Genomic DNA, 27,667 nt, shown 5'->3' on the forward strand with positions numbered 1-27,667 from the left:
CAGAAGCCAGGCTGACCTGCCCTAAACACCCCAGAGAGAGCACCCAAATGGAGAAACAATTCTTATTTCCTCCTGCAAACATATAAATCAAACTTCCATTTTACGGAAGCTTTATTTTTCTGGTTTTAAGGTTTTTTCCCCATTAAAAACTGAAATAATTTCAGAACTAAAAAGTTATTAAAAGGGTATGCTGGCTGAAAACACCTTGGGGATCACCCTTGGAAAATCCCAGTCTGAACTTTTTACACTTCTTTCAGGGGGGACAGAGCAGCACATCTCATCTCAATGTTCCCTATATGCCATTAACAGCTCAGGAATAAATTATGGAGCACTTGTTTGTGGGGACAGGAAGCAGATAGCCAGAGCCCTGCACTCATAGCAGGAACTGTATAAAGTCCCAAACTCTGGACACTCCAGAATTCCTCACAGGCCCCCGAAGTCCCTTACTCAAGATTTTTTCTTGAGTTTCTTTGACCCTTGTGCTCCTGGTGAACGGTCTGGTATCACAGGTACGTGGCCTATGCACACAGCTACCCCTGCATCCCTAGAGATCCTCCTGACAGGGCAACACACATGCTCATTCCCAGGGAATTTCAACCCATTTAACATTTAAAATGACAAACTTAATTCATAGTGCTCCCCACCAAGCCAAGGCCCACCTTGCAAACGGGGCTACGCAGCACAACGGTAAAGACTAACAGTGTGAACAGAGATGGACCCTGTTCTGCAATCCCTCCTGCTCCTCCATAGGTCATCCAGAGGGTTTTCTCCTTGACATCTGACATCCCATGCCCACAGAGCTGTGACCCATCTCTTAAACCCCACCTCTTACATTCACCCTCTCCATTGCCTCATTAACTTCCTTCAAGAAATCAAGAAATAATTATCATCATCCCACTACCCTGCCAGGCTTCTGCTCATTTTTCTGTTCTACTTCAACAGCCATCACCTGCCAACAACTCTACTTTGAATTTTTAATGTTTTTCATGAAGTCCAAACTCTCCCTTCAGCACAGCTCACCACTTCCAAAGCACCCTCTGCATATTTATTTCAGACAGTCAGCTGCATCAGACAGAGCTACATCATCTTTCAACTCCTGCCTGGCCTGGCTCCTCTCTTCTCCCTGGCAACACATGGGAGGGCAGTCTCATCACCACACATCTAAACCAAGGGTATTTGGGTTTTTCTCCATACTGAGCACTCACAGCGATCCAGAGGACAGGGACATGCCATCACAAACATCAACAGTTCATACCACCCCCGATGGACAAACTACTTTGGGTTTCAGATGACATTCCTCAGGTCTGACTAGCTCTCCAAACTTGATGGCTCTCTTCAGTGAAGACACGTGCAAGAGTCACATCACAGCAGCGCAGCCACCATGAGCTGCATGTTAGACCTGGATGCTCCACGAGAAGCAGAGAACAACTTGGCGGAGAAAGGGGGAAAAGCATAAAAAGTCCTTTTAGCTCACAGAAAGAGTAAAATAAATTACACAAATCACAAAGGAAGAGTTAATACCAGTACCAAACCTCTTTGCTCACGCCTATGTTGAAAGGAAGGTTTTTGCCAGCCTGGTCTTCTGAAGGGACTCAGCCAGTCAGGACTAAGCCAGGAGCAAGCCTGGCCTTGACCTGGACGAAGTTATTCCTGCCTGGGAGAAGCCTATATAGCTTCGCTCAGGCTACACACCAGCCAGTTAATGACTGCCTTCCAGGGACACTGGTGTCACCCCACACCCATCTGGAGAGACAGAGTGGCAGGGAAAGTGGAGGAGAAAGATCAGAGATGCTGAAAACACATCTGTACCTTACCAAAGGGACAGGAACCAATCCACTACTGGAAATCGATGGCAGTTCAGGAAAGAAAAATAAGGACAGCTTTCTTTAATAATTTTTCTTTCTTATCACAAAAAACAGCTCAGCCTTCTTTGGTTTGAACTCCTTCACTTAACTACTACAGTCATGCATCCTTGGTGTAGTCACACCAATTCCTTCCACCAAGACCCCAGAGGAAACTGAAGCAAGTCTTGACAACCAGCAGGTGTGAAAAATTACTCCCTCAAAGGCAAATGAAAATTACTGCCCTAGGGAGCAAGGAAGCCACCCACCATAGACTAGTAAACAATTGCCAGTGGGATGGAAAGGACTAGAGCTCCAGCTGCCCTGCCTTGGCCAGTAGCAAACATACCCAGGTTATGTACACCTGTAGGGATGGCAGGAGATGCAGGCACTTTGGTCATACCTGTCAGGGTGGCATACAGGACAACCTCTCAGGGTGGCATAAGCCTAGACAGTGGGAAACCATTGTGCCTAAACCCTTTGAGCTGAAACAAAATTCATAAAATCATAAAATCATAGAATGTTTTGGCTTGGAAGGTACCTTAAAGATCATCTGGTTCCAACCCCCTGCCATGGGCAGGGACACCTTGCACTAGACCAGGTTGCTCTAAGCCCTATCCAACACTTGAACACTTACAGGGATGGGGCATCCACAACATCTCTGGGCAACCTGTGGCAGTGCCTCACCACTCTCACAGTAAAGAATGTCTTCCTACTAACTCATCTATTTTTTCCATGAAAATACCTAAAAATAGGGACCCTGGACACGGTGTGATATAAAACTATACAGGAATATATGTGCCAACTCGTGTGGAAGCTAGTAAGTTCACAGAGCTAACTGCTGGACACCTCCATGCACCGCCTCATTGACCTCTGGGTAACACAGTTTCTGGCATTTTTCCCAGTTATTTCTGCATTTCTCAGTTATCCATGCATTAAGCCCAGTGACTTGTGTCTCACTGCAGAGTACCTTTCAAAAAATCATTACCTGATGACCTCCACAGATGGAAAATCCAAGGAGAGCTGTTCATGTTACAGTCAGTGCATCAGTCTCATACAACAGTATAAATGGGATATGACAATTCAGTATTTGCATGACCGGAGCACACAGAGAGGTCAGTGATCTTCTTTATGGTTTTCACCTCAATCAACACCTTTGGTTCTTCTTGGCTCTCCCCGAGCCATCCTTCCTGCATGCTGCCTCAAAATACTTTTTCACTCAGGTTTGACAGCCCTTCAAAATCCTACTCTGTCTTCCCAAGACATGCCCTCCTCCTTCTCTGGATATGCTTTGCCCCTCCTCAGTCAGCATGAGGCTGCCAAACAGAGGCCTGATCACAGTCTGCCTCGCTGCCCACCTCCAGCACTGCAGCACCCAGGGCTTTGCCAGGGGACAGCTGCCAGCAGTGAACCAGCTGCTGGCACATCCTGCGGTTGGAGCTGGGTCTGGGACAAAGATCTACTGAGAAAGCTCTGGGGTTCCCTCCAAAACACCAGGAGCTTTGATGTTGACCACTCCACCAGGACACACCACAGTCTGAGCATGAATGTTGCTGCTCAGAACACGTGACACCTTTGTAGCATGATAGTAAAAGCAGTGGCTGAAGGAATTGCAACCAACTACAGACCTTCTTGTGTCTATCCTGGCCCTGCAGGTCCACCCTGGGCTGGCCATGACTGTTGGCAGGTTGGTGCTGCTGAAACACCAAAAGACCTAGAGCAAAGAGAGGCAGAGGCTGAAAAAAACAGCTGGAAGGCAGAATATAATAAAATAATCCGGAAAACAGCCGTGCCAAAAGGAAAGAAGAAGGGACGAGGAGTCAGATGTCAGCTGGCAGCGCCATGTGATTGCAGGGAGTGCCAGCTCAGGTTTGGCTTGCCAAAGTGAAAAATTATCCTTGAGAAAGGTCAGCAGGATTTCTCTGTGCTGGACTGGCATGTGCCTCAGGTTTGCATTCCCAAAAAGGGACTGAAAAATCCCTAGGGTGGCATGCAACAGGGACTGCTGGGGCTGGGAGAAACAGGGGTGATCCAAAGTGAGGAATCTCTGTTTGAGCAGATGACTCGAGGGTCTACAAGGGCAAGGCACATCTGCAACAAAAATTCAATGGTGTTTAGCCTCAGAGCTAACAAGGAGTTATTTAGCAGGCTCTAACTAGATGCAATTGGATAAAACTGTAAGGAAGACCATCAGGAAAAATCTGCCAGGGCAGTGAACCAGTTCTGGCTGTAAATTAGAATCCCAGAGGAACCTGTCCAAGTCTCCACCTCTCCCCTCCCCAGCACATGCTACCACAAAAATACCAGAAAATGCACAAAAGAAGAGAGCCCTTCTGAGGGCAGGACATGATGAAGCCCCTTCCATTCAGCCTCCTCGTTCTTCTGAAGTCTGTGTGCTACCGCGGGTGTGACAGTCGCAGCCTGAAGGCGAGCAGCTCCAAGCCCTGGCAGGGGACCACCCCACACGCTCTGCCCACCAGGACTGAGTCCTGCAAATTGGCTGAACTCAACCGTGGGTTTACCAAGAAGGACATTTTTCTACACAGCTTCTGGAACTTGAAACAGTGCTATATTTGGCTACTACACAATTAGTATTTCCTCTAACTCGCTGCCTCTTTCGGTTCTCTTTCTTTCTTTTCCCTGCAAGATAGATATCTAAAAAATTAATCAAACGGCTAAATTTGAAGTAAGGGGGAAATGCAAGAAGGCAAAAATAACCTTCTGTGCACATGGCGTGCTGCTGCCTGTGAACCTCAAAACTGATGAGACGTTTGCATTTATAATTTATTAAAAATTTGCTGGATTTTTGTCTTTGGAAAAGGGGAGGGAGGAAAAAAGAGAATCTATTAAACAGGAAAGAAAGAATAGCATGGCTGCATTTAAAAACAAGTTAAACCAGAACGTGTGTCTTGATTTTCAAAGCAGCTCATGAATAATTCAGACTTCCAGGGCCCTCCACACAGATTCAGGGTCTGTCTTACTTCTTGACTCTCTCCACTCTTCCTTCCTCAAAACTGATGCAAAAAGAAAAATGGAGCCAGCAAAAGTGAAAAGAAGAAAACAAAATGAAAAGAAAGTACCTTCTTTATTTTCAGTAGGCTTTTAATCTGTGGCCAAATTTCTGATACCAGTTTTACTGGAATACCAGAGCTGATGGCAAAGGTTTTCACCTGGTAAAAGTAAAAGCAACATCTGGCACCTTGTACCTTCCTGGAAATCCACCAATCCATTATTAAAGTTCTTTAGAAGCCAGGACAGCCTGAAATTACATTTCAGAGGGTTGGAACCATGATATAAGGATTCCTTAGGGAGGATGCTTTCTGACTAGAGCTTCTTGGCACCACCTGACAAATTAAAGCAGTGGAAGTCCCCATCCTCATAATATCTCCTTAGTCTTAGCTGGAGAAGCACAAACCCAGCTCTGCGCTGTGATAGCTCAAAGACACTTTAAACACGTCGGAAGCTGGAGTGCTTATAGCAAAAATCCACGCAAATATCCCCGAAACAGTGACTGTGATTGCCCTTTTGCTGCAGTTGATGGAGTAGGGACTTTAAAGCACTGGATAGCTGAAAAAAATAAATGAAAGTTTGATGGAGGAAACTGTCTCATGGCCTTAATTATCAACAGGAGCGAGCATCGGAGAATTAGTTCCATTATTTACTAATACTTGACTTTGATTTCAGCCTATACAAACGTATTGGGTCAATAGAAATACTGAGACAAGCACGGAAGTTAAACAAACAACTTCATTCTGTCAAAATTACTTGGAGCAAGTTATCAAAGTAATCGATGGCACGTAATAACCATAAGACAAGCGGTCAATACGTTACAGCAGTCTAAGGCAGCAGATGATTTTAGCAGAGAGTGATCAATGGTGCCCCAGGAGTGCCAAAGCACTTGGTGATGAAGTGATGTCCATCATGAAATCATCAGTGGGCCCTTGTGTGGTTCATGTGGGTGCAGTATCACTCTCTGTGAAGTGTACCAAGACAAGTAAGGTTTTCCCTTCCCTATAAAAACCCCAGGATCCTTCACATGGGGTTTAAAAAGGAGATCCCATGCCTCCATGGATTGACCGGTGTTGGCACAGCCACCCCAGGGGCTGCAGTCAGTCCTGGTCTATCAGAGACACCCATCCCTCTCTCCACTGGGAATAAGCCCCTCTCACTGTGACTGCCACAGTGATACCTCATCCTCCCACCAGTGGTTTCTGCATCCGCCAACACACACTGCAGCATCACTTCCACTCCAGCACATCGTTTGTTGCCGAGGAGCCCAATGTGTACTTTTCATCTGATACTCAAAATCACTTGCTTTTAAATACAGCTTGTCATTTTTAGATGACTAGAGAGTCAAAAACATTTGAGATCTAAATGAAATTTTTCCCTTTTCAGGATGAGAAAAACAGGTTCCTTTTAGATTACTTTTAGATTCACCAAAAGCTTTCCTTCTGATTTATCCTGAAATTGCTACCTCCTGGCTTTTCTTTTTCTTAAATAACCGAAGAAACATGGTTATTCACTCAGCTCTACTGAGCCCTGTCTACCCACATAGCCACCAAATTCAGGCTCTGGAGGTGTGGCACTGACAACATGGACATAAGCCAGGTGTAGGGAGTGGAGTGGATCCCACCACCCACTCTGTCTCAATTTCCAGCTTCAGGCTCTTGAACACAAGCAGCGGTGCCCATACCCAGGCACTGTTCACCTTGAAATGGAGCAGCTCGTCCTCAGGGTGCAGTGACTGGCAGGTCATTGTCTTTTATTAAATTCCCAACTCTCCCTCCTCTGCATCCCACATCGTGACAGGGACACACGGTAAGATCATTGCTCCACAGACAGATATCTCGGGAACGAGCTTTTATCTCCGGGTGAATGTGTCACAAAACTGGAGCTAATTAACTGGGGCTCTGTTTTTGAAAAAGGTTAATATTTTATCACATGTCTTCTGTCTTGAGGAATAATTAGCCCTGGCAGTACTAGCTCTGCTATTTCCCAAGGGACTGAGCAAGAGACTGGAGGTTGAAGAGAGACACGTGGTATTGATGGATAGGCTGGGGCTCAACTCTGGGCTAACAGTACATCTAACCAGCGGTCACTCCTCAACACAAACCAACCTGCCACAGAATATTAACAGAGGCAAAATCCTGTTCCTGTACATAATCTGCTTGTCCATTCCATGCCCTCAGGTGGAGGGGGTACTTTAAAGCAAGGCACTGTGACTCAGCCATGAGTTTCTCAGCACTGACACTGGAGCACCAGTCCAAATCCCTTCTCCCCAGGCATTGCTGCCAGTGCCAGCTCTGAGGCAGTCTCTTCCCTTGTTGCTCCAGCACCCCAGTCTGCATAACAAAAGGGAAATCCCAAAGGCTCTCCTAACTCTTCCATCCCCAAAACAAACCTGTTCTCATGGGGGGTAATCAACCGCTGAAGCAAATTCCCATAGGGACTGCAGAGAAGAAGGTTCCCGCAGTAAGTCCTCGTGGAAGGTACAGAGTGCACATCTCTCCATGAGGCTGCTAAGAACAGGGCTGGGATACAAGCAGGGTAGATGAATGAACTGAAAAAGGATGAGGGAAGGGTCATTTCAGATTGATCCAGAACTATTTTGTACACGTATTTTTCTAGGCAAAATGCAGGGGGTGGGTGGGTGGGGAATTTCCAAAATGAAATCAAAACTGTCTCTTAGGGAAACAAAGCCAAAATAACTTAAGAGAAATAAATCTGTCACTTGGAGAGGGGGAAGAAACTGTTCTCAGCTTTCTTCTCTCTGAAACAGCAACTTTTGGCAAGGAAAATGTAAGTCCACAAAATTAAAGGTTTTCTTCAGGGAGGGGACAGCTGGGATTGAAGCTGTGCCTGCTCCCAAGTAAGGTCCTCAGATTCTTTCTAGGAGGGTGACTGTCCTGTGCAGATGCTCTTCCTACCCGGTAAGGCACTGTGCAGTCGGGAGAAGGGACAACTTGGATAAAGAAAACACAGTAACGAGAAATTTAATATTATACCATGATGTTTGCTGGAACAGTCCCGTCACCCCCACTGCCAGCAGCCGGGTTCTGAGACACAAGTTCTGAGACACGGAGTCTGAGGCACCTATAGACTCCCTCCAGTACCCACGCTGCCAATCCCCTTTGCCCTGCAGATACCTTCTAGCCAAGAGCACAACTCACAAATCTTTTCTGCTCACTGTGCAGACAGGAGCCATAACTCACACTCCTAGCACAGCCCTCTCAGATATAACTAGCTTTACCCTTCAGAAAATAAAACGAGTAACACAGCCACTTAAGTGACACATCCTCTTGCATCTACAACACCCGCCTATACACTTCCAGCAGCTCCTCATACAGTCTAGCTCACTCCTCAGCTCATTCTCAAGGGTTGCCCTCATTCTCCTCATATAAGAAAAGGAGAGGGGAGGGATGGCACTGCAGAATAAGCACCACCATGTTTGGCATCACCCTACAGCATCCACAATCGAGACACAACCAACTCTGCCCCTGGAGAAACACCAGCCTACCCCTACTCCAGCACCCCTTCCCAGAACCATTTTTAATGAAAGCCCCTCAGCCTGTCTTTTCTCAAGGCAGCCCCTCAAGATACAAAACTGCACTATCTCATGGCACTTCAGCTCCTGCCCCCTTGGTGACCACGAACATTCAGTCAGAGCCCATGACTCCAGGCCGTGACTCGCAACCTGGGATCAGTGGAGATGTGGTCCAAAATCCTGAGTGGAGCCACTCCACTGCCAGGGTGAGGAAGACATAGCATCTCTGGAATTAAAAAGTTGGGAAGAGGTCCTGTTGCTGCAATACAGTTGGACTGGCAATGACAGCGACCCTCTGTCTGTACCAAGAAGGCGTGTTGACTGACCCAACCCACCACCTCTAGCTCTAGGGAGTGATTAGGTAGGGCTTGGAGGGCAGGGCAGCACCACAGGCTGCGTCAGACATCAACGCAAAATCTGGGATTGGGTTGGGCCCTCAGTGCTTGGAAGCCTCTCTTCTCCCCAGGGTGGTCTGTGCAAGTCACACAGGGTGGTTCGGATGTCTGTGATGCCCAGGGATCACACTAACTCCTGGGAAAAGCATGGGCAGGGCCAACATAGGCAATGTCAGAAGCCCTGTCACATCTGAGGAGGGAAGAAGGGGCTCTTCAGGACAACTGAATGTTGGGATGATGGTCCAGGAGCATTGGCCAAGGATAGCTCTCGGCTCAGACATGGGCAGCCATCTCAGGGAAGATATAACTTCTCTCAGTGTTGAAACCTATCATACTTCTTGCATAAGCTCTCTAGGAGCAATAGGTGCAACTGTTGGAAAGGGGCACCTTAATGCAGGTGTTCCCACATCTATTCCAAACACCAACTCCAGCACAAGCAGATGAATATGAAGCACTAGATTTTTTGCAGTGTCGAAATGATCCAGTGAATATTTCCCTCCACTTGCAGGCAACCTAATGGAGTGGAGATTCCATGGGATTTTTGTCTTTGACCAAGTTTTCTCAAGCTTTTCTCAACCCCACCATTGGCAAAGCCTTGTAATGTTAAGCCAGAGAAGATATACGAGTGCAGTAATTATGTGCATCACTCTTAAGTGATGAACCCCAAAAGAGGAGACAAAGGAATTCCCCTCACTGCTATCCCATAAAGAATGACCTGAAGCCACTAAACATATCAACATCACCCAAGCAGTAGCACAGACTCCTGTGCTTGTTAATCACACAGATGAAGGTCTCCAGTCACCTCATCAGTCCTCCTTCGGGACAACCACACAGCAATGCACAGATTTGATACACAGATTTTCTACTGACATAACGATCAATCCTGGGAAAGCCGTCAGGCAGTGAGGACAGGAAGCTTTATCAGGCACGGTTCGATGTGCACCTACCCCTGCTCTCATTGAAATGCACTTGCTATGAGTGACTGGACAAGATACAGTTAACACAAGCACTTCAAGGACAGCAACTCCAGCAACTTCAAAGCTTATTACCCAACCACAGGAAGCTGGGGGAAAAGAACTACAAATTCCATGTGCTGCAACCAAGGTTTTTACATTACATACAGCTTTTACAAAATGCTGGGGTGAGCCTGAGGGGCAGGAGTCCCAGTGGGCTCATTGGTTTCTGCATTGAGACAAACCTGGGCTGATTACATAGCTGACCCAGCTTTGAGCAGGAGGTTGGATTAGAGACCTCCTGTGGTCTCTTCTAGCCTGAATTAGCCTATGATCTTATGAAATGCCTGCTTCTGATTAATAGCTGTCTTTCTTTCCTTGCTTAGCTGCCAAGAATTGCAAATCTCAATACTCCTTGTTCTCTGTGCTACCTGAAAACAATCTCTCTGTGTTTCAATCACACACCTGTTCCTTAGACCTTGTTGGAGTTTAAAGTTCAAACTCACCCAGAAAACGAAGTGGCAAAATGCCACTATGTGTGGTGAGCACTTCAGATGGACTGAATCTACAATGTGCAGAACTGAGCTCCTTTGAGTGAAACACTCAGATTTTGGCCCTACCTATACTTTTAGGTTGGTCAGGTTTAGCCAGTGGGCACTCAAAAAACCAGTGTCAGCCCAGGAGCTATGGGCAACAAACTGGCCATCACAACCCAACCATGAGGTGCTGGTACAGCTCCCTGACAGGGGTTGGGAGGCCAAAATAACTAGTGCATGGCAGTTTGGGGGATGCAGTGCACACCCCTGGTCAAACTATGCCTCACCCTGAAGTCTTTGGCCAGATAGGACCTTCCCAGACTCCATCCTCTAACTGTACTTTGGGTTTCACGCTTCAGTTCCTTCAAAAGCCTCAGCTCACCAGCAACACGTGGGTCCAACCTGTAAGTGGCAGTAAGTGTAAACTCTAGCACAAAGCTATAGATAGTGGGGTTTGATAAGGGGAGCTCCATACTGCAAATGTTCCCAGCTAGGGGAACTGACTGCTAGTAACCATCGTTTTTAAGATGTGAATTCCTGGAGGGCTGAAGAGCTTGAAAAAAGGGTAACTATAATAAGAAGAGGTAATAACGACAATTCCCTAAAAAATAAAATAAATCCTAGCATCACATGACAATCCATTCTTACATAGACAGTACAGCTGGATCTCAAATAGTTGGTCAGGGGTTGGCAATAGTGTGTGCAGAGTGAGCTGGCTGCCCAAAGCTCACAGACTTTCACCTGCCCAACTGCATTAATTGAAGCTACACCACATACTAAGATACTTCCTTCACATCCCCAGCTCGTGCTAGCTATTTGTACCACAGTCAAAGGGTCATCAGGTTGCACACAAGAGGCACGAGCAATTCTCTCTCTGCCCAGCCTGTTAAAGTTTCAAACTGAAGCCACAAAAGCCATCTCACCAGTAGCAGTAAACAAAACCTTGGCCAATACAGGCAGTTCTAGTTTATCCCCAAGATATAAGCCAGCGTCTGCTCTACTTAATGGACTGTTCTCATCTCTTCATCCCGAGAGATCTTAGCCTAAGGAGGTGATGGAAAAACACAGTGCACAGTGCTAACCTCTTGGGGTCTGGTGTCCAAGAGATGAAAGCAATCACACTGTTTCCTAATGGAGATATTTTTGTCTCAAATGCATTTTCCACCATAGATTTGAGCAACTGCTTGCCTGCAGGATCATGCTGTGCTCTTGCTGTCACTAGAAATAAGGAGACCAAGACCAAAGACAGGGGAATCCCAGATCTTCTCTTACCCAGCTATTTCAGCTTCAAAGTGCTTTGCATCTTTTGAGAGATTCAAGGACAACCCTCATGCATACGTGACTTCGTCCAAATGGGATAAATTTTATTTTGTAATGAAATTACAAATATCCTGGCTCTGCCCAGAGAACAGTGTAACAACTGTAATAACAGACCAAGGGACAGAAAAACTCTTGAGAATATTGCTGGCAGCCAGACAGCAGCTAATAATGAACACCAAAAGCAAGAAGAGACCTGTACCCCCTTACGTCCAGCCACTCCAAGCCCACATGAGGTACTGCCACCCTTCTCCCATCAGAATATCACACATTTCTCATGGGGGAGCACCCACACAGGGAACCCCAGCGCACACAAGAGGGTGCAGGACAGAGTAAAGCCAGCAGAATGCACACAGGGACACACAGGGACACCTTTTCTAGCTTTCAACAGTGCCAGGTTGAGATGTGGCAGCATTTGAGCACTCCCTCTCCCCCATTCTCCTCACCTGCCTCCCTCCTTCACATGTTAGACTGTACCGCTCCATCCATCCTCACGGAGAGGTGTCCATCCACCTGCACTGTACTCAAGGCTCCTCTACTCAGACCTGCCCCACTCCCTGCTGCCCCACCAGCCCTCTGCCCCGAGCAGATGCACCCAGCAGCATCAGGGAGGCCACAGGTGCATGCACCTGTACCCACACCACTTCTGGCCCTGGTCTGCCACACAGCTCATCTCAAGTCAGCAACTCACAATACACTGCTTCAGTAAGCAAATTTTAAAAATAATAATCCCTTGGGACTTAGTCTGCATTACGCAGGGTTGTGGATTAGCTCAGCTACAGTCCAGAGGCAAAAGTGAAAAAATGTATGGAGTTAGCAAAGGGAAAGGCAACAGTAGACCAGGAAAACCTCTAGGTTTGGTTCTGCTCTCAACTGTTCAAGGTCCACCTGGGTAACAGCCCTGCAAGCCTTCCCTTGAAGGGGTGAGTTTGGCTCTTGAGTGGATTTGGCCACGTGCTAGGTATTTAACTGTTTCTGCAGGTCTAATGTTCAGGTAGAACAGAGGACAACAGAGCAGAGCAGAGCCTTTGATCCACACGTGTACATTCTCCAGACACTAAGTTCTGCTGGGGACTCTCAAGAAACCAGGCAAGAAAGGTAGGATGCTTAAACTCCTGTGTAAGGTACAAAATGCATTTCTAGATGCTGAGACCCAGTGTTCACCTCCAGTCACCTCAAAATGGTTTTAGTCTAGCAGAAAAAGGAAGTTGAAAGAAGAGATGTGAGAAGCCCAATGGCATCATAGAAGACAAGAAAGAAGACAATGTGAGAAGCCCAATGGCATCATAGAAGACAAGAAAGAAGACAATGTGAGAAGCCCAATGGCATCATAAACATCCTAACCCAAAGGCAATGCTGTCAAAAACCACTTTTCTCCTCTTCGACTCTTCACTTCCAAGAAGACATTACAATATTTTCAGTGCACTTGATTATTTGCCACTCCTGGGATGCAGTCAGTCATCAACTCATCCAAAAATGGAGCCACTTCAAGCTCTGCATGCGACAGAGCTGCCCTCCTCCAGTCGGCACGCGGATGTCAACACGGTCTCACGTGCTGTGTGCCCAATGTGCTCACACAGGACACAGGTATGTGGGGAAGGTGTTCAGTGGCAGAGATGCACTCTCAGCCCCACATGCCCATGTACACAGGTACCACACCCAGCAGAGCTGACCCTCAGGACCATGTGCTCTTCCCAGTCGTTCCCATGCACAGTCACATATTTTTGACCAACCCAACTACAGCTGCTCCATCGTAACACTGAATGTGCAAGCTCTGCACCCTTGGGACATGCTGAAATTAATGGCTCAAAAACAACACTGCAGGGTGTAATGCTTCTGCTTGAGGACTGAAATCCTGACATTTCTGGACCTTGAAAATGCAAGACAGCAGCTCTCTGCTCCAGGAGAACATCATAGCCATCGCGTACCTCTTCCCATCCCTCCACGAGCAATTCATACGAGCAGAGCAACCAGCCCTGGGCAGCTCTCCTACCCTATGGACACTCTCCAGCTGGCACTGCAAGGGGATTTGAGTGAAGAAACCTGGAGGAAATCTTATGGTGTGTGTTGTTCCCTGAAAAGGGAATAGGACAGGCAACAAGCGCAGAGCTTTTCCAGGGGGCACAAGCTGGTGTGACCTGTCTTCTGGGCTGCCATGATGCTCTCAACTTCAGCAGACAAAGCAACACATGGTCTTGCTATCCGCAGTGTTCCTGCCAGCCTCGTGTTTCAATTGCAACTTGATTTTAGCAGCTGCTTTCTCTCTCTGAGACACACACACACTCACACAACCACACTCCTTAAGCAGTTGTAAAATTAAACTTTACCCAGGTAGGTAGGACCTCTTGTAAAGCACTGGGGACTCGGAGAGGGAACTTCAAAAATCCAGTCTTTTGCTGGAATTTGAGAGGTTTCCATCCCTGGCCTCCTTGCTCTAACAGCTCTTTAGACAGCACTACTAAACGCATATCGGCATGTGGAGGTAAAAAGCAAGGCAAATAGAAGAAAACAGACGGTGGGAGATGCTTGAAGCTGTCTGACGTGATTTGCTAGAGAAGTCTGCTGGAGGCTCTCACCTCTCCTCCAGCCTCTCCTCTGCTCTCCTTGTCCCTGAATTCACCTCTCCGCTTCGCTGCCATCAGCCAGCACAAACCCCCGCTCAGGCTGGTGCTGGCCGTGACTCGTGGTCCCAGCCCAGCCTGGCAGCCACAACTGTGGCATCTGCACATCTATCAAACCCACTGGAGCATTTGGGAGGCAGAGGTCAGCCTAAGCAGCATATGGAGCGATTGCGTGGTGAACACCAGCCTCCTCAGGAGATGTCTGTCACAGATGGAAAAAGCCCAGGAGCCATCACGACAAAATCTTATGGCTGGGGGCGATGCATCCTCCCGGTCAGCTTTCCAAGCCGCTGAGCAATATTGGAAACCTCAGCTCCTCTCCCACCAGTGCACACACCCAGCACTGACTCATTCACTGCCGTTTCAGTCCTGCGGTTTGCCAGTGGGAGTTGTAGAAAGTGGGATGTGGAGATGAGTTAATCCCAATGGCATGTGGCTACCACGATGGAGGGGGACTAGCCACCCACTCCAGCGGTATGAGCTGGCTGTGCACAGTGTGGACGTGCCACCAAGATCCAGGTCCCACCTGCTGATGCAGTCACAGGAATTTTTTAACCTTAACTCTTGGTGGGGACAGGATATACCACCACAGGACCATACAAGGTCCTCTCCTGGAGAAAGGCAACCCTTTATGTGGTCCCAGGGCTTAGTCAACATGTAACCAGGAATGGAGTTAATGGCAGCAAAATGCAAGGGGGTCACCAGGAGCAATGCTCCAGCTGTGAGATCTCACAGGCCAAGTGGCACAAGGCAGTGCACAGAAGGCATGAAATTTCCCTGGCTGAAATCACGCTCAAACCAAGCACAAGTTCAAAGCCCCACACTAGGTAGAGACAGGGAAAGAGAGCCACCACAGTTTCTCCAGCTCTGATTCCTTGGAGCACGGCAATTCCTCTCCATCTGAAACTATTCCACTGGCTGTAATTTAAAAACAAAATCAATCCAGCAAACATTGCTAAGCAACTGGTTGTCAGTGCCACATCCCATCCCATCGAAAGCATTTGCCCTCTCCATGCCCTTCTGGCAAGGAGCTTACTGCTCAGCCTTTGCCAGATTTTGCAGCTATCATTGGAAAGTCCAGGTGCTTGGCTGAATTAGCAAAGAAAACTCCAGGAAATCTTCTGCAACCAGAAGGATAAAACCAGAAGGAAAAATAGCCCACAGAGAAGCTGCAAGGAGCAGCATTCCCACGTCCCAGCCCTTAGGATCCAGACTACAGGGTGTGGGTCTTGGGACATTACCATGGTCTATAGGTCTATGCATCTCAGTGCTGCCACGTGTCATACAGGCGGGATAAAGGATGGGGAGCCAACACTCTGAAACCTGGTCACAGAGCAGAGTAATCTACTTTGAGCAACAGCATCTGACTGAGAGGCTGAAGGAGAACCTGCTTGCCCATGGGTATGAGCTGAAGAGATGGGTAAGACCCTCTCAAAAGCCTCCTAACCCCTTATGTGAGCCAGGCAGGAGCCCCTCGACATGGTGGTGCCCTGTAAGTGTAGGATCTGCAACAGGTTGTATCTTCCCCCAAAGTCAGCTGGAGCAGAATCAAAGTCCAAATCCTTGGGTTCACTCTCAAATAAGGAAGCCTGAGTGCTTCCAGTCTGGCTCACATAAAGCAGCTTAATCTAGGTTTTCCGTTGAAACCAAGCCTCTAAACACAACCTCCAGTAGGTCATGCAGCATGAGCCTTGAGGGTGTCCCTTCTCCATTGTCCACAGGATTCTGCCCTTCCCTTTGCAGGAGGGGCATCTCCTAGTCAACACCATGCTCGACCCTCTTTATATATTTCTATGTACATTCTTGCATAGCCAACAGCAATTTCTCCCTGCTTCAAGAGCAGGCCATGCTTATCCATGCTTCCCCACACAGTTGTACTGGACAATTCAAGACCAGCTTCTAGGTTACATGGTAGCGCCTGAGCATCACCTGAGGCAGCTCTTGGGACACCTGTGCTGTAAACAAGGATTATCTTTCCTGAGCGGGCTTAGTTACGCACTTTCCTCCCTCCCTCAACCAACAATCCCAGATCCTTTTCCCTCCTCCATACTTCCCATCAGCGCCTGCCTCCCCCAGATCTCCAGGCAGCCCCATTTCCTCTGTGGTCGCTCTAATGCTCGGCTAATGGTGCATCAGCCACAGCACTCTCCAGACATATTCAATAAATCAGAATCCAATTACCGGGTTAAGGAAATTGGAAACAAATTAAATTAGCCCTAGCCCCTCCCAGGTGCTGCGCCCTCACTTCCTCCTTAATGAGAACTTTTCTTTCACAGGAGCACTCAGCGCCACATCTGCCCACCCAGGAACAAGGTGGCTGCCACTACACAGCACGGGTATGGCAAAGGGGCAGCCGAGTCGATCTTCCCTTTTAATAGGGCAGATGGTTAATATCCTTGGCATTAATTCTCTCCAGGAATAGCACACTCGCTCTCTGCTCAGCTATAACAGGCGTCTGTCAGGGCTGACAGCTCCTCTCCAGAGAAAAGAGCATCTGTTCCTTAGTACAAAAAGAAGCTAAATAAATAAATAAGCACGTTATAGGGCAGGAGAACTGGTGCTGTTTCAGCATTTCAGCCTAAGTGCTGCCTTTGAACTGGAATAGGGGAAATTCAGAGTTGGGTCAGATGCCGGGAGTGGAGTTGCTCTGATCTGGGAACAAGATGCAGGATGGGCAGCAAGGTGCCATGACTGGCTCCAGCACAGAGCTCCTACCAAAACAAAGGACTTCCCCCAAAGGGCTCCCAAGAGAAGACTGCAGAGAATGGCTGTTGCCAGCAAGTTGGGACATGATGCCAGGCAGAGCTCCTTGGAAAGGACTTGCACCGTCTGTGGGCTGGTGACTGACAGCAGGGGCCAGGCATATGCTGTGCCCTCAGAAGACAATGAGGGGAACTGCATTGAGGGAACATTGGGAATTTCTCCTTCACCAGTGGGACACCTCTGCATCGCTCTATCCAGAAAACTAACAATTAACCTCACTGACCTTCAACAACCTGCACCCACAAAGGGTAGTTCTTCCCTGAGGAGTTAGGAGAGGCAACCACAGGAGGAGGGTAAAGGCGCTGCACTGTCATCGCAGAGACCTGGGTTTGATTCCCGGTCAGGGCCCCTCCCCGGGCAGACGGAGCTCGTTAGCCCTGTAAGGCAATCCATCTACGTCCTGAGGACCTCGCTGCCACCGTCCAAGCTCACTTGGCCCCGGCAGATGAACCTCAGGATTAAAGGGTGGGCTCAGTTCCGCGCAGACTGTGTCTCACCTAAAAAATCCAATGCACAGGCTGGAAGGTGTAAAGACCTTCCCCGGTTCTTCGTTCGCGAAGACTGGCCATTACACACACATTACAGCTGCACTCTCAGCAAGCAGTGGTGCACCAGAGCTCCCATCCCACCCTTCTCATGCTGACAAGGTAGTAGGGCTCTGTCTACAAGACAACCCTTGCTGCAATCCTCCTGCCTCTCCCAAGGGGTCCTTTGGGTGCCAAAGGATATTTCTGACCTCAGTGGTGCTGAAGCAGCCAGTAATCCAGCAAGTTCTTACCTCTCCCTCTCACTCAGCAATTGCCTCTCATTCCCCACTCCTCTCTCTGCAGAGCCAAATCAATGTTTAACAGTTATTTTATCTGCCTTGCACCACTTCACTGCATTGTCTGCAGAGTAAGAGCTCCCAGCACCAGTGAAAACTTTGACCATCATGCAGAAGTGTTCTTGCACACCCATTACTTTTCTGAAGGTCAAAAAAAGGGTTTTTCCTTTCTTTCCTTATAGTCCCAGGAAATTTTACATAGGTTTTAATTAATAGGTTTAAGACTTCCAGACATGCCAAGAAATCAAGCAAAGTGAATCAATCCTAAAAATATAACTCAGGCAGAAGCAATCTCAAGAATACCCTCTGCTCTGTGGGCCAAGGGCCCAGACCCACCTAATATCCTAAAACCATGGCCCTGAAGAGAAACAGAACTATCCACCCAAATATAATGAAGTTTCAGAAGATCAGGAGAAAGCAGGGGGGAGGCAGAACCTGTGATGGCGGGTGTCACGGACAGCACGGTCACTGGGGATCCTCTCGCTCTCCCGCTGGTTAAAGGCATGGAGCCGGTACGGGTCCTCGCCGCCCTTCCACCTCCGGGCACTCAGGTACCTCCGCTCTTCAAACTGATCCCAAAGGTCGTCCCAGTCCACATCCGATTCCTGCACGCACAAAGTCAGCCCCATTAGACAGAGGAGAGACCAGGGGACACCTGATCCCATTCTGAAGATCCTCCCAAGTCCCACCGGAAGGTCGGTCAGCACTGCAACATGGGCAAGCATTGCAAGAGCAGGCCAACAAGGAGTCCCATTAGGTCTTCGGGGTTTATTTTTTTCCCTTAGGTCCCAAAATACCGTATCAAAGAGAGCCTGCCAATTTGAATTTAAAATGACTAATTTGAAATCAAATTCAGGTCTCTGGGGGATGCCACCCTCAAGCAGCATCGTCTCAAGAAATATAAAAGCATAAGTGTTTTGTGAGGGTTTTAATATCTCTCCAGCCAAAAACAAAGGTATTTTACAACACTTGACCAATCGCCCCTGTAACCCTTCAGGCAGGAAAGGGCCATCAACAGGAGACGTTTCATAAAGCACAGTCCCACATTTCCACAGTCACTCCCTAGGCCAAGGACCAGTAGAGCAATAGGATTCTAGAAGAATGGGGCCACCATCCTTCCAGCGCAATTTCAGTCCATCTTCGCCACAACAAGTCTCCCACTAAGGTCTTCAGCCCTACCACAGAGAGAAGAGCAGGCAAGTACGTGCTTGTGCGGTCCCCCCTCCAGAAGGATGGAGGAGCTGCATTTTGGGGCTACCCAACAGCTCTGACGACCATCGGGAGTTTAAGCATCTCTTGGTGGGTTGGTGCTGTTGGGGGGGTTTAAACATCCCTCTGCAGCATGATGCTGTCAAGAGGGTTTAAGCACCCTTTGGCAGTGTCTGAGCCAGCCAGCACAATACCATGTGGATACATCTCATCGTTGCAGCAGCACAACCTCTTTGATCTCAGCCTACCTGTAACACTGAGAGATGCAAACATTTACAGACATCCCAGCCCTAAAGAAAATTGTGATCTTATCCAATAATTGATCTTTTCTTCTTCTTTTCTTTTTTTTTCACCCTCCTCAGTTCACACCATCTGAAAGCCGATTTTGCCTGCTAATAGCACAAAATGAAGCTTTTGAAATGGATGATTTTTATCCTGTAATTGATTTTTCTCGCATCTGGCAGTGCATTCTCTGTAGTCAGAGGAAGAGGAGGAGGGAGCACTGGCTCTTGCAAGTGAACCACTGCAGGACCAAGCCAGGCACCTCCAAACAGAGGATGCCCCACACTGCTCTGGGTTACAGCAACATGAACACTTCCAAAAAGGCAGCAAAGCCCAGGGATGGAAGGGTTTCCAGACACACAGTTGTATTCATCCTCCCCTGGTGTGACCCCATGGCCTTCTCAGGAGCTCCTCCAGCATTTACCCCAGTGTGGGAATATCAGAAGAAACCGCAAGGCCACCAACCATACTGGAAGAAAGTCAGTCAAGACCAGGGGAAAATTAACCAAGGCTGGGAGAAAGTTATGAAACCAGTGAGGTCACTGCAGGAGGTTTACGAGAAGGATGCACGGAACCCGCCTGCGGACTTTTGGGAGGACCGACGTGCTCAGGGTGATAAATACTGTTTATGCTTTTTTTCTAAGGCATCTTGCAAAACGTGATTTACTGCAACAGTAAAAGATCAGGGAAAAGAGAGCTGATTGCATTGCAGAGCCACCGACAGCCTGATGTTTATAAGATTTCATGATGACCCCGGGAGGCCTAGCGCTGCTAAAACAACTGCCACAGAGTTGCAGTCCCTAAATTTTAATGCTGTGAAGAAAAATAAAACTTGGTTTTATCAAACTTAATAAGAAAAATGGCTTTCAGAAGCAGCCACGTAGCACTTGAGGCTGTAAGATGTGTGCATATATATATGTTTGTTTGTTTGTTAATGTCAGTTAAACCCAATAGCTTTGGATCAGCTAGAAGGGCACAGCTGGGCAAGAATCTGATGGCTCAGGTGGGAGGGCTGGTGGATTTCTGCAAGCAACTGTGGCTCCAGGAAAATTGGAGTTTCTGCACCTGCTACAAGGGCAGTAAGGCTCTGGCCAGGCAGCAGAAGCAGGGGTTCAACACACAGGAGGGTCCTGGCATGTGCTTCAGGGTCTGGGATGGCATTTTCCCAGCATCCATCTAACCCCAGAAATGTTCTGTTGCTGGGAGGTCCCAGCAGTAAATCAATACAAGGACAAATACCGGTGGCTCATCCAGCAGTATTTGCTTCTCCTCCTGCCCTGGATATACCCTGCATCCAAGGGCTGAATTCTTGGTTCACTCTGTAGTGAGTAACTAATACTCCTAAGAAATCTCCACCTGAAAGGCATCAGCCCACCTTGATTCACCCAGGCTCTCCTTCTTGGGTTGAGGAAAGATATCAGTAGGATGGTTAGTAAATATTGGGTAATTAAATACACACCTGAGATCAAGAGCAAATAGATACCAGAGATTTAAGAGTTCTTTTAATCCCTCTCTGGCCACAAAACGAGCCCGGGTTAACTTTCTCAGCCAGAAGTAGATACCCAGGTGTGGTCATTCACTTTCAATCCACATCACCTGTCCAAATCTTCTAGGTGCTCTTTCAATCTCAAGCCTCCCTACCAAAATCAGAGCAGGATGCTCAGACACATGTGCACACTGAACTCTGCAAAAAAACACCTGCACAAAGTAAAGAAGGAAAGCAGGAAAGCAAGGCAGCATCCTCAAATGGAAAGCTGACAGTTATGCAAGCCGTGGGAGGCAGGAGACCTCACCAACGCAGGGACTCACCTGTTCCTTGGCACCTGATCAGGGACAGGCAGTGAGAGTTAAGCATCAGGAGAAATCCCCTTTGCTCACCCAGGGACAGCACATGGGTTACAGGTTACCAGATAAGGTCTTCATTATAATATTTCCATCATGTATTATCACCTCTTCCTCACGCCAGAATTCTGTCTTGGGAGTTATTTAACTGATATGCAGAAATCTAAATTTAATTTATTATGATCTAACTCACTTTAGAGGCCAAATTACCCTGCACTAGAGAAGGATCAAGTCAATACTCCACTTGCCTTTCTATTTATCTTCTACAGGGCTCATCTCTCCAAGTTTCATATTCATTTTCTCTCATGTACGAATAATAAATTTTCTTTTTTTGTTGTTGGAATTAGGTAATTTCTCTTTCGACATTGCAGTTTAATGGCTGGTATTAATTATAGGAAACACAGTCAACGCTTAAAAAGAGTTTAAGAGACTCAACGAGTCTGAAGGAAAGAAATGAAAAATATATCCACAGGGTAGCTCTTGGCAAACAAGTGTTGCCCCCTCTGACACCGTACTGGGGGGATCCCCAGGACGTGGACAAAACTCATTGTGCAGAGGAGCTCCCTTCTCACACCAGCATCCAGACAAGAGAAAGGCTCACCAAGAGCTTTCTCTGCCATCTCACTTAAAGCATCCCCCCCAAAAAAGATCCACTAAAGGCACCTCCCTCCAAAACTGCCCACCCCCTTGCTGGCAGAAGGCAAATGGCCCAGAGCCAGCATGGAGCCACCTTTTCACGACAACTACATGTTAAAGATTAAAAGCCTCTCAGTGCAAAGATGTAATTCGTCATCTGCCTCCTAAATCATGGCTCAGAAACAAAACAAAACAAAACAAAACAAAAAAAAAGAAAAGGGAAAAAATAATATTAAAGAAAAAAAAAGGAGCGGTGCTGCAGGGGGAAAGTGGGTCATTAGCAGTAAAACTACAATTTTCTGGCAAGTGCTAATGCCTTGTTTATGTGGATTTCTGCGAATATGACATTTTAATGGCATAATAATTGTGTGATTACAGTACAGCAGGGATTGCTGGAGCGGGAAGGAGGAACAAGCAACTCAGCCGGCTACTGATGCGGGCCCGCAGCGTCCCCGTGGGAAGCTCTGCTCCTGCAGGCAGCCCCCAACACCCCTCACTGGCACGGGAGGCCAGAGCAGGCTGGACACTGGGCAGGGAGCAGGCATGTTGAGGCAGCAGTTTGGCTGCTGTGAGGCAGACCAGCAATGAAAGGGCATTTGAGGTGAAAAGCCTGGCCCAAGCACAGCCAGCAGTGACTGGGGAAGGGCAGATCACACTGGACCCCAGGACCAGCCTCCAGCTACCCAGGAAGACAAGGAGTGGGCAGTGCAAGCCAAAAGCAGATTCTGATTCACTTTCTTCTTTCGTGGCACTGTTTTAAAATAGAGAACTTCAACCTTTGCTAAAATACAAGTAACTTTCCTTTTGGGCATGCTGAGTTTTGCCTTTAGACCAGAGTGAATCGGACAGGCACCACGAGCGTCCTTGCAGGAGGCAGCAAACCCAAGCCTGCCCAGTGGCTGGCAGAGCTGACAGGGTTTGACAGGGAGCCCCATCTTTGGCCAGAAAAGAGGTTTTGCCTGTGCAGGTGCAATGATGACCCCAAAGGAGTCTGGCAGCAGCCAAACATGGCTCTACCTCTATTTCCCTCACACCCAGCTTTCCCTGGAAAATCTCTTCCCTACATAACCTCTGACTGAGTACTCACCACTGAGCCTCTGTCCTGCCTTCCCTGGGACTCAGGCATTAAAAAATAGGAGGGGAGGGAAAGTAAAAAATTACATCAACAAACAAGTGAAAGCTCTAGAAACTCCGAAGCCATGTGGCATGTTGCTGCCTGGCCACGGTCTGTCACTCCTCTGCCTGCCAGGACATCTTTGTGTTCAGCACGGTTCAGGGGCATTGGAGGTAGAGGGCAATCTTCCAGCAGGAACTGCAACCAGACATTATACAAATGAGATTTAAATGTCCCACTGAAGCGTGGGGCCTCTGCAAGCAGGAGGTTCAGTTATAAAGCTGTTACTGGCCAAGGCATTAATGCCATCTGAAAGGATTATAATACTTCAAACAGGATAGGGCTCATCCCTTCTCGTCTCCCAGTGCCAGGACGTGTACTAAGAGGGTCAGCAGCACCAGAGGGAAAAGAAGTGGGACAGCATCACGCTGCCTTCATCCTCATCCTTGAATAACCCAGATGGACCACCGAGGTACAACATCTTTCAGTCAAGCTTTGGTACAGTTTTCTTGACACCAGAGCCCAGGGCCTTGGCTTAGCTCTGTATAAGCAGTGCTGTGCATCCCCCCAAGATACAAGGGGGAGACACTGCCCCATCCAAACTGCATGTGGTGGTGCCAAAATCAGACTGTGGGTCTCTGGAGAACATGCTTTATACCCATCCTGCATCCTCCAGTACATCAGGGACCATTCAGCAGCAAATCAATAGGGACCCTGGAAGTGTCACAACACCTCCTTCTTCTTACACTCTTTCCTCAAACTGCTCAATACTTAAGCCAATCAAGCAATTGTATACAAACTTAAGCAGACATTGAAGCAACCCATGGAAATCCCTGTTTAAATGAAGATAAGCACTTGTTTAAGTGCTTCAATGGCTCAGTGCTGCCTTCTGCTTTGTGCTGACACAAATCATGCACTAGAAACGGAGGTAGCTCTGGGCCCTGGCCATCTTCCGCCCTAACTGGTCTTCTGACCCATGGAGATTTTAGGTCCAGTTTGAGGCCTCTGAAACTCCTCTTCCTCTTGCGCTGGTACCTGGGCACAACATTCACATGCACCTTGATGGCAGCTCCTCTGGGACCCCATGGGCACACACAGCAAGTCCAGGATCCCACTCTGCTCCAAGGAGGACCAACATCTCCCTCTGCTTGGAAGTGATTTATTGTCTCTCAAGGAAAACCTGCAGATCTAAGTCTGTTCTGACCCCACTTTGTAGGAAGAAAGAACAGAACAAAAAAAGTTCAAATAAAATTTTAATACAGATACCTAATTAAAGCAAAGTACTTCTCCTGTCCTGCAGCTTGGGTCCCTGGAGAAGCTTTGAGCATTCACCACTGACTCTTTCCTGCTCACCACTGACTCTTTCCTGCTCATGCACATCCATAGGCACACTGCTCCATCTTCAAAGGACGGAGCATCATCTCCTCCTCTGCTATCTTGGTAGGGAACACAAGTCCCTGAGGACTTCTCAGTAAGTGTCCCACTTTCTCACTTGGCCCTGAGGCCAAGATCATACTATCATTACCTTTTCTGCCCTTCCTGCCCATCACCCTTCTATTATTCGCTCCTGTCATTGCACAAAAACATTTATGCAATCAAGACACCTACTATAACAGACAACAAAAATTATAAAGGGTGGAAGGGGGCTATGGAAGAAGACTTGATCTTCAGGAACTACAGCTGTTCAGTGGTGAACTGAGAAGGGGTGTCATGCTGCTTTTGGTGTTAAATCATGCTAAAACCAGTCTGACTCATCAACCCCAAAGTTAAAAATCCTGATACTGAGGTGAAGATGTGGCAGATATGGTACAGTATCCTTATCTAAAAATGCTAAGCTGACACAGCTGACCTGGGACACATGAATGACAATCAATCACTTTATTCTGAAAATGTCCAGTCCCACTTTCAAACAGCAGATTCTTCTAACATACCCTTTCTTGGAGTGTGTTGTGTCCATTCCTCCCTTGGCTGAGGATGTCCCTCAAGGTTATTCTTCAGGGCTGAGCAAAAGAGATTTGCCCATGGTCTTTGGTATGGGTAAGCGACATCAATCTCTACTTAATAATTTTTTCTTTTTTGCTAGCTTTAATATATTTGCTTTAATAGAACTGCTTTGATATAGTAAACTATACTACACTACACTATCCTAGCAGTTTTAGCTTCTATACTGTGTAGTTAAGACATTTTTGCCTAATCATTTATCACAATAAATCACTCATTTTTATATAAAGATCTGATTTGCCATCCTTAATCCTACGGAACAAAGTCATACAAAGGTTCAATCACACCTCTGTAATTCCTCAGACTTAAACCATTGACAAAGTCTGGGCTTCAAGACTGGAACCAGCCAGACCCAGGCTCCAGTCTGAGAAGGAGTTTAGAAAAGCAAGGGAGTCCTTTCTGCACCTTGTGACTCGGCAGGAGGGCTTCTCTAATAAACTCTGTCTGAAGCTCCCACTTCACCTGTGACATCAGGCTCCGCAGAAGGCTCTTCAGTGTCTTCCTCTTATTGTCCCCACACTCAACCAGCATCAGCTCAGATTGTTGGCCCCTGATTCAGTGCAAGGAGATGACTCAGGGCTAGAGAAACTGAGCCATTATTGAGTCGATAACAGCAAGAACCAGCAATTTGTGTATATTCTTGTCTGTATCTGTGGTAAACAATACACATGGTCTGAAACACCCTCCAGAGGCTTAAATCTGCTAAAGTCTCCAGCCAAATACAAGAGCATGAAAAGCCACTGGAGAATTACTGATGCTTTTTCCAGTAAGGGCACCAAAGATTTAATTTTAAAATGGATGTCCAGGGCAGCCACCAAAACGGGGAATTCATTTGCAAATCAAGAGCAGGGGACTCCCAGTTGCAGGAAGAAAAGATGACAGATTGATTGCCTTGATGAAAAGCCAGATTTTGTTTCCAGGGCTTCCCTCAGGAGAAAGCAAGTCAGCTCAGAGTTCATATCACACTTATCAACAAGCAACTGCCGCACTGGCAGCAGCATCAGGTTAAAATATACACACATCTCCCACAGGCAGCCTGGGCCACAGCTTTGTGTGTGGACAATGCTTTCATTCACTGGCTGTTAGCATCAGGCCACCAGCCTGCCTCTATAGAGGGACAGGCAATGCATGCTACCAGCCAGCATCACAATCCCCAGCCAGATGCCAAGGAATTCCCATGGTGACCCTCATCAACTCCAACACACTGAAGAACCTCCTGCCTCTCTGTGCTAATGGAAAGGAGGGCAAGATCTGTGCCACTGACCTTCAGAAACAACATCCAGCAACAAAATTCCCTGTGTTCCCACTTAGAAAGAAGGTCTTCCTTCTTGGACCCCCAAAATCAGGTGCGTATGTCTCACTGTGTAAAGAAATTTTTACTTTAAATTCTTTGAAATAAAAAATTAGCCTGTAGGATAGTCTGACACATGGAGACAAATCCTGTATAATTAAAAAGGAAAGGAAGCCGATTATATCCTCCTGGAGAATATTGCTGCCTGCTTCTGTTTTATTTATACGTTACAGTGTATAATGAGCTGAATATTTAGGAGGTCAGCACAAACCAAGCTGCTGACTGGACAAAAGAGAAGACCCATCTCTGTCTGTGCTGGGAGCCAAGCAGAAGGATAGCAAGGATTTTTGGTCATCTCCTCCTCCCCCTACCCACAGTTCTCCTGAGATGCTGCAGGACTGCTCAGTTCACCTGCTTGTGCTTGGGCTGCATCGGTCTTCCTGATGTTTCTTCCCAAGCCTCCATCAAAAAAGGTCTTCTGGGTTTTCCCACAGCCGCCAGGAAAGGATGAGCGATGCCAGTGCAAGTCCATTGGCCCCTGTGAACTCTTCTAATGGGGTTGCAAATGGTAATTCTGGATAGCAAACAAGACCAAATAGGTTTCAAGAGTCTATAATAGAGTCTCTGCTTCCATTGAGATTTTTTTTATTTTTATTCCAGCTTTAAAAATCTAAAAGGGTGGGAAACCTCTGGACTGGCAGCAGCTCTGCTCCACAAAGAGTTGTGCACCAATTCTCAACCCAACTCCCCCAGGCTGATGGGAATGGTCCCCCAACAGTGCCCCCCTGCCACTCCCATCAGCAGTGGGACACTCACAGCTCCCTCAGTCTCTCTCCATCTTTCTCCACCTGCTAGCTCCCACAAGTGCCTTTGCCCCCTGACAGAGGGGATTCCCTCGGCAACCCTGTCCAGGCTCACCAGGGTGCCAGGAGATGCCAAAGAGCATCTTTGCAGCCATGGTGCTGCATTAACTGGAGCACCACAGGCAGCCCCTCCACAGCCTGCTGCCACCACTCAGTGCCCTCGTCTGCTGGCTGCACGACCAGTGGGTGGGTGAGTGCAAGACACGGTCTCCAAAGGTCATCTGCAAGTACAAAGGGCACTAATTGGGAAAGAAATTAAGGCAACACCCCATGTCCCTCCACGCCAGCCAGGTTCAGCCCATTCCTAGGATCATCAGAGGTCAAACACACTGGGAAGAGCCCAGATGCTTGGTGGGTAAATAGAGTGGCAAAAGGGAGCTCCTACGTGGACAGACAGTGATTTGTTTTCCTTCTGTGCCTTTTAGGACAGAAATGAGCTGCTTTCCAGCCATGAAGGTCAAACCAGCCTTCTCAGACTTCAGCAGGAGCCGCAGATGATTTAGCACTTAGGAGCCCATAGCTGTACTCAAGTCTCCAGCTGAGCTTTGCTCCTCCTTCTGCAAAAAAGCCAAAAGTCCTACCAAACAACAGAGCTTGAGCATCTCAGAGGTCAGGGAAGGTCTTCCCCTTCCCCAT

General features: G+C 47.7%; 1 protein-coding gene across 1 annotated transcript in view; it reads right to left on the bottom strand.

The window, feature by feature from the left end:
* Positions 1 to 27,667, bottom strand: part of GALNT14 (polypeptide N-acetylgalactosaminyltransferase 14) — a 96,033-nt gene that overhangs the window by 41,426 nt on the left and 26,940 nt on the right. The window contains exon 2 of the mRNA XM_027911142.1: positions 18,229 to 18,398. Coding sequence (XP_027766943.1) covers positions 18,229 to 18,398 — 170 coding nt within the window. The remainder of the gene's footprint in view (positions 1 to 18,228; positions 18,399 to 27,667) is intronic.

The sequence above is a fragment of the Empidonax traillii genome, unplaced genomic scaffold (assembly GCF_003031625.1).
Source record: "Empidonax traillii isolate 1590-97213 ecotype Southwest subspecies unplaced genomic scaffold, ASM303162v1 scaffold31:size1920502, whole genome shotgun sequence".
Taxonomy (NCBI): Eukaryota; Metazoa; Chordata; class Aves; order Passeriformes; family Tyrannidae; genus Empidonax; species Empidonax traillii.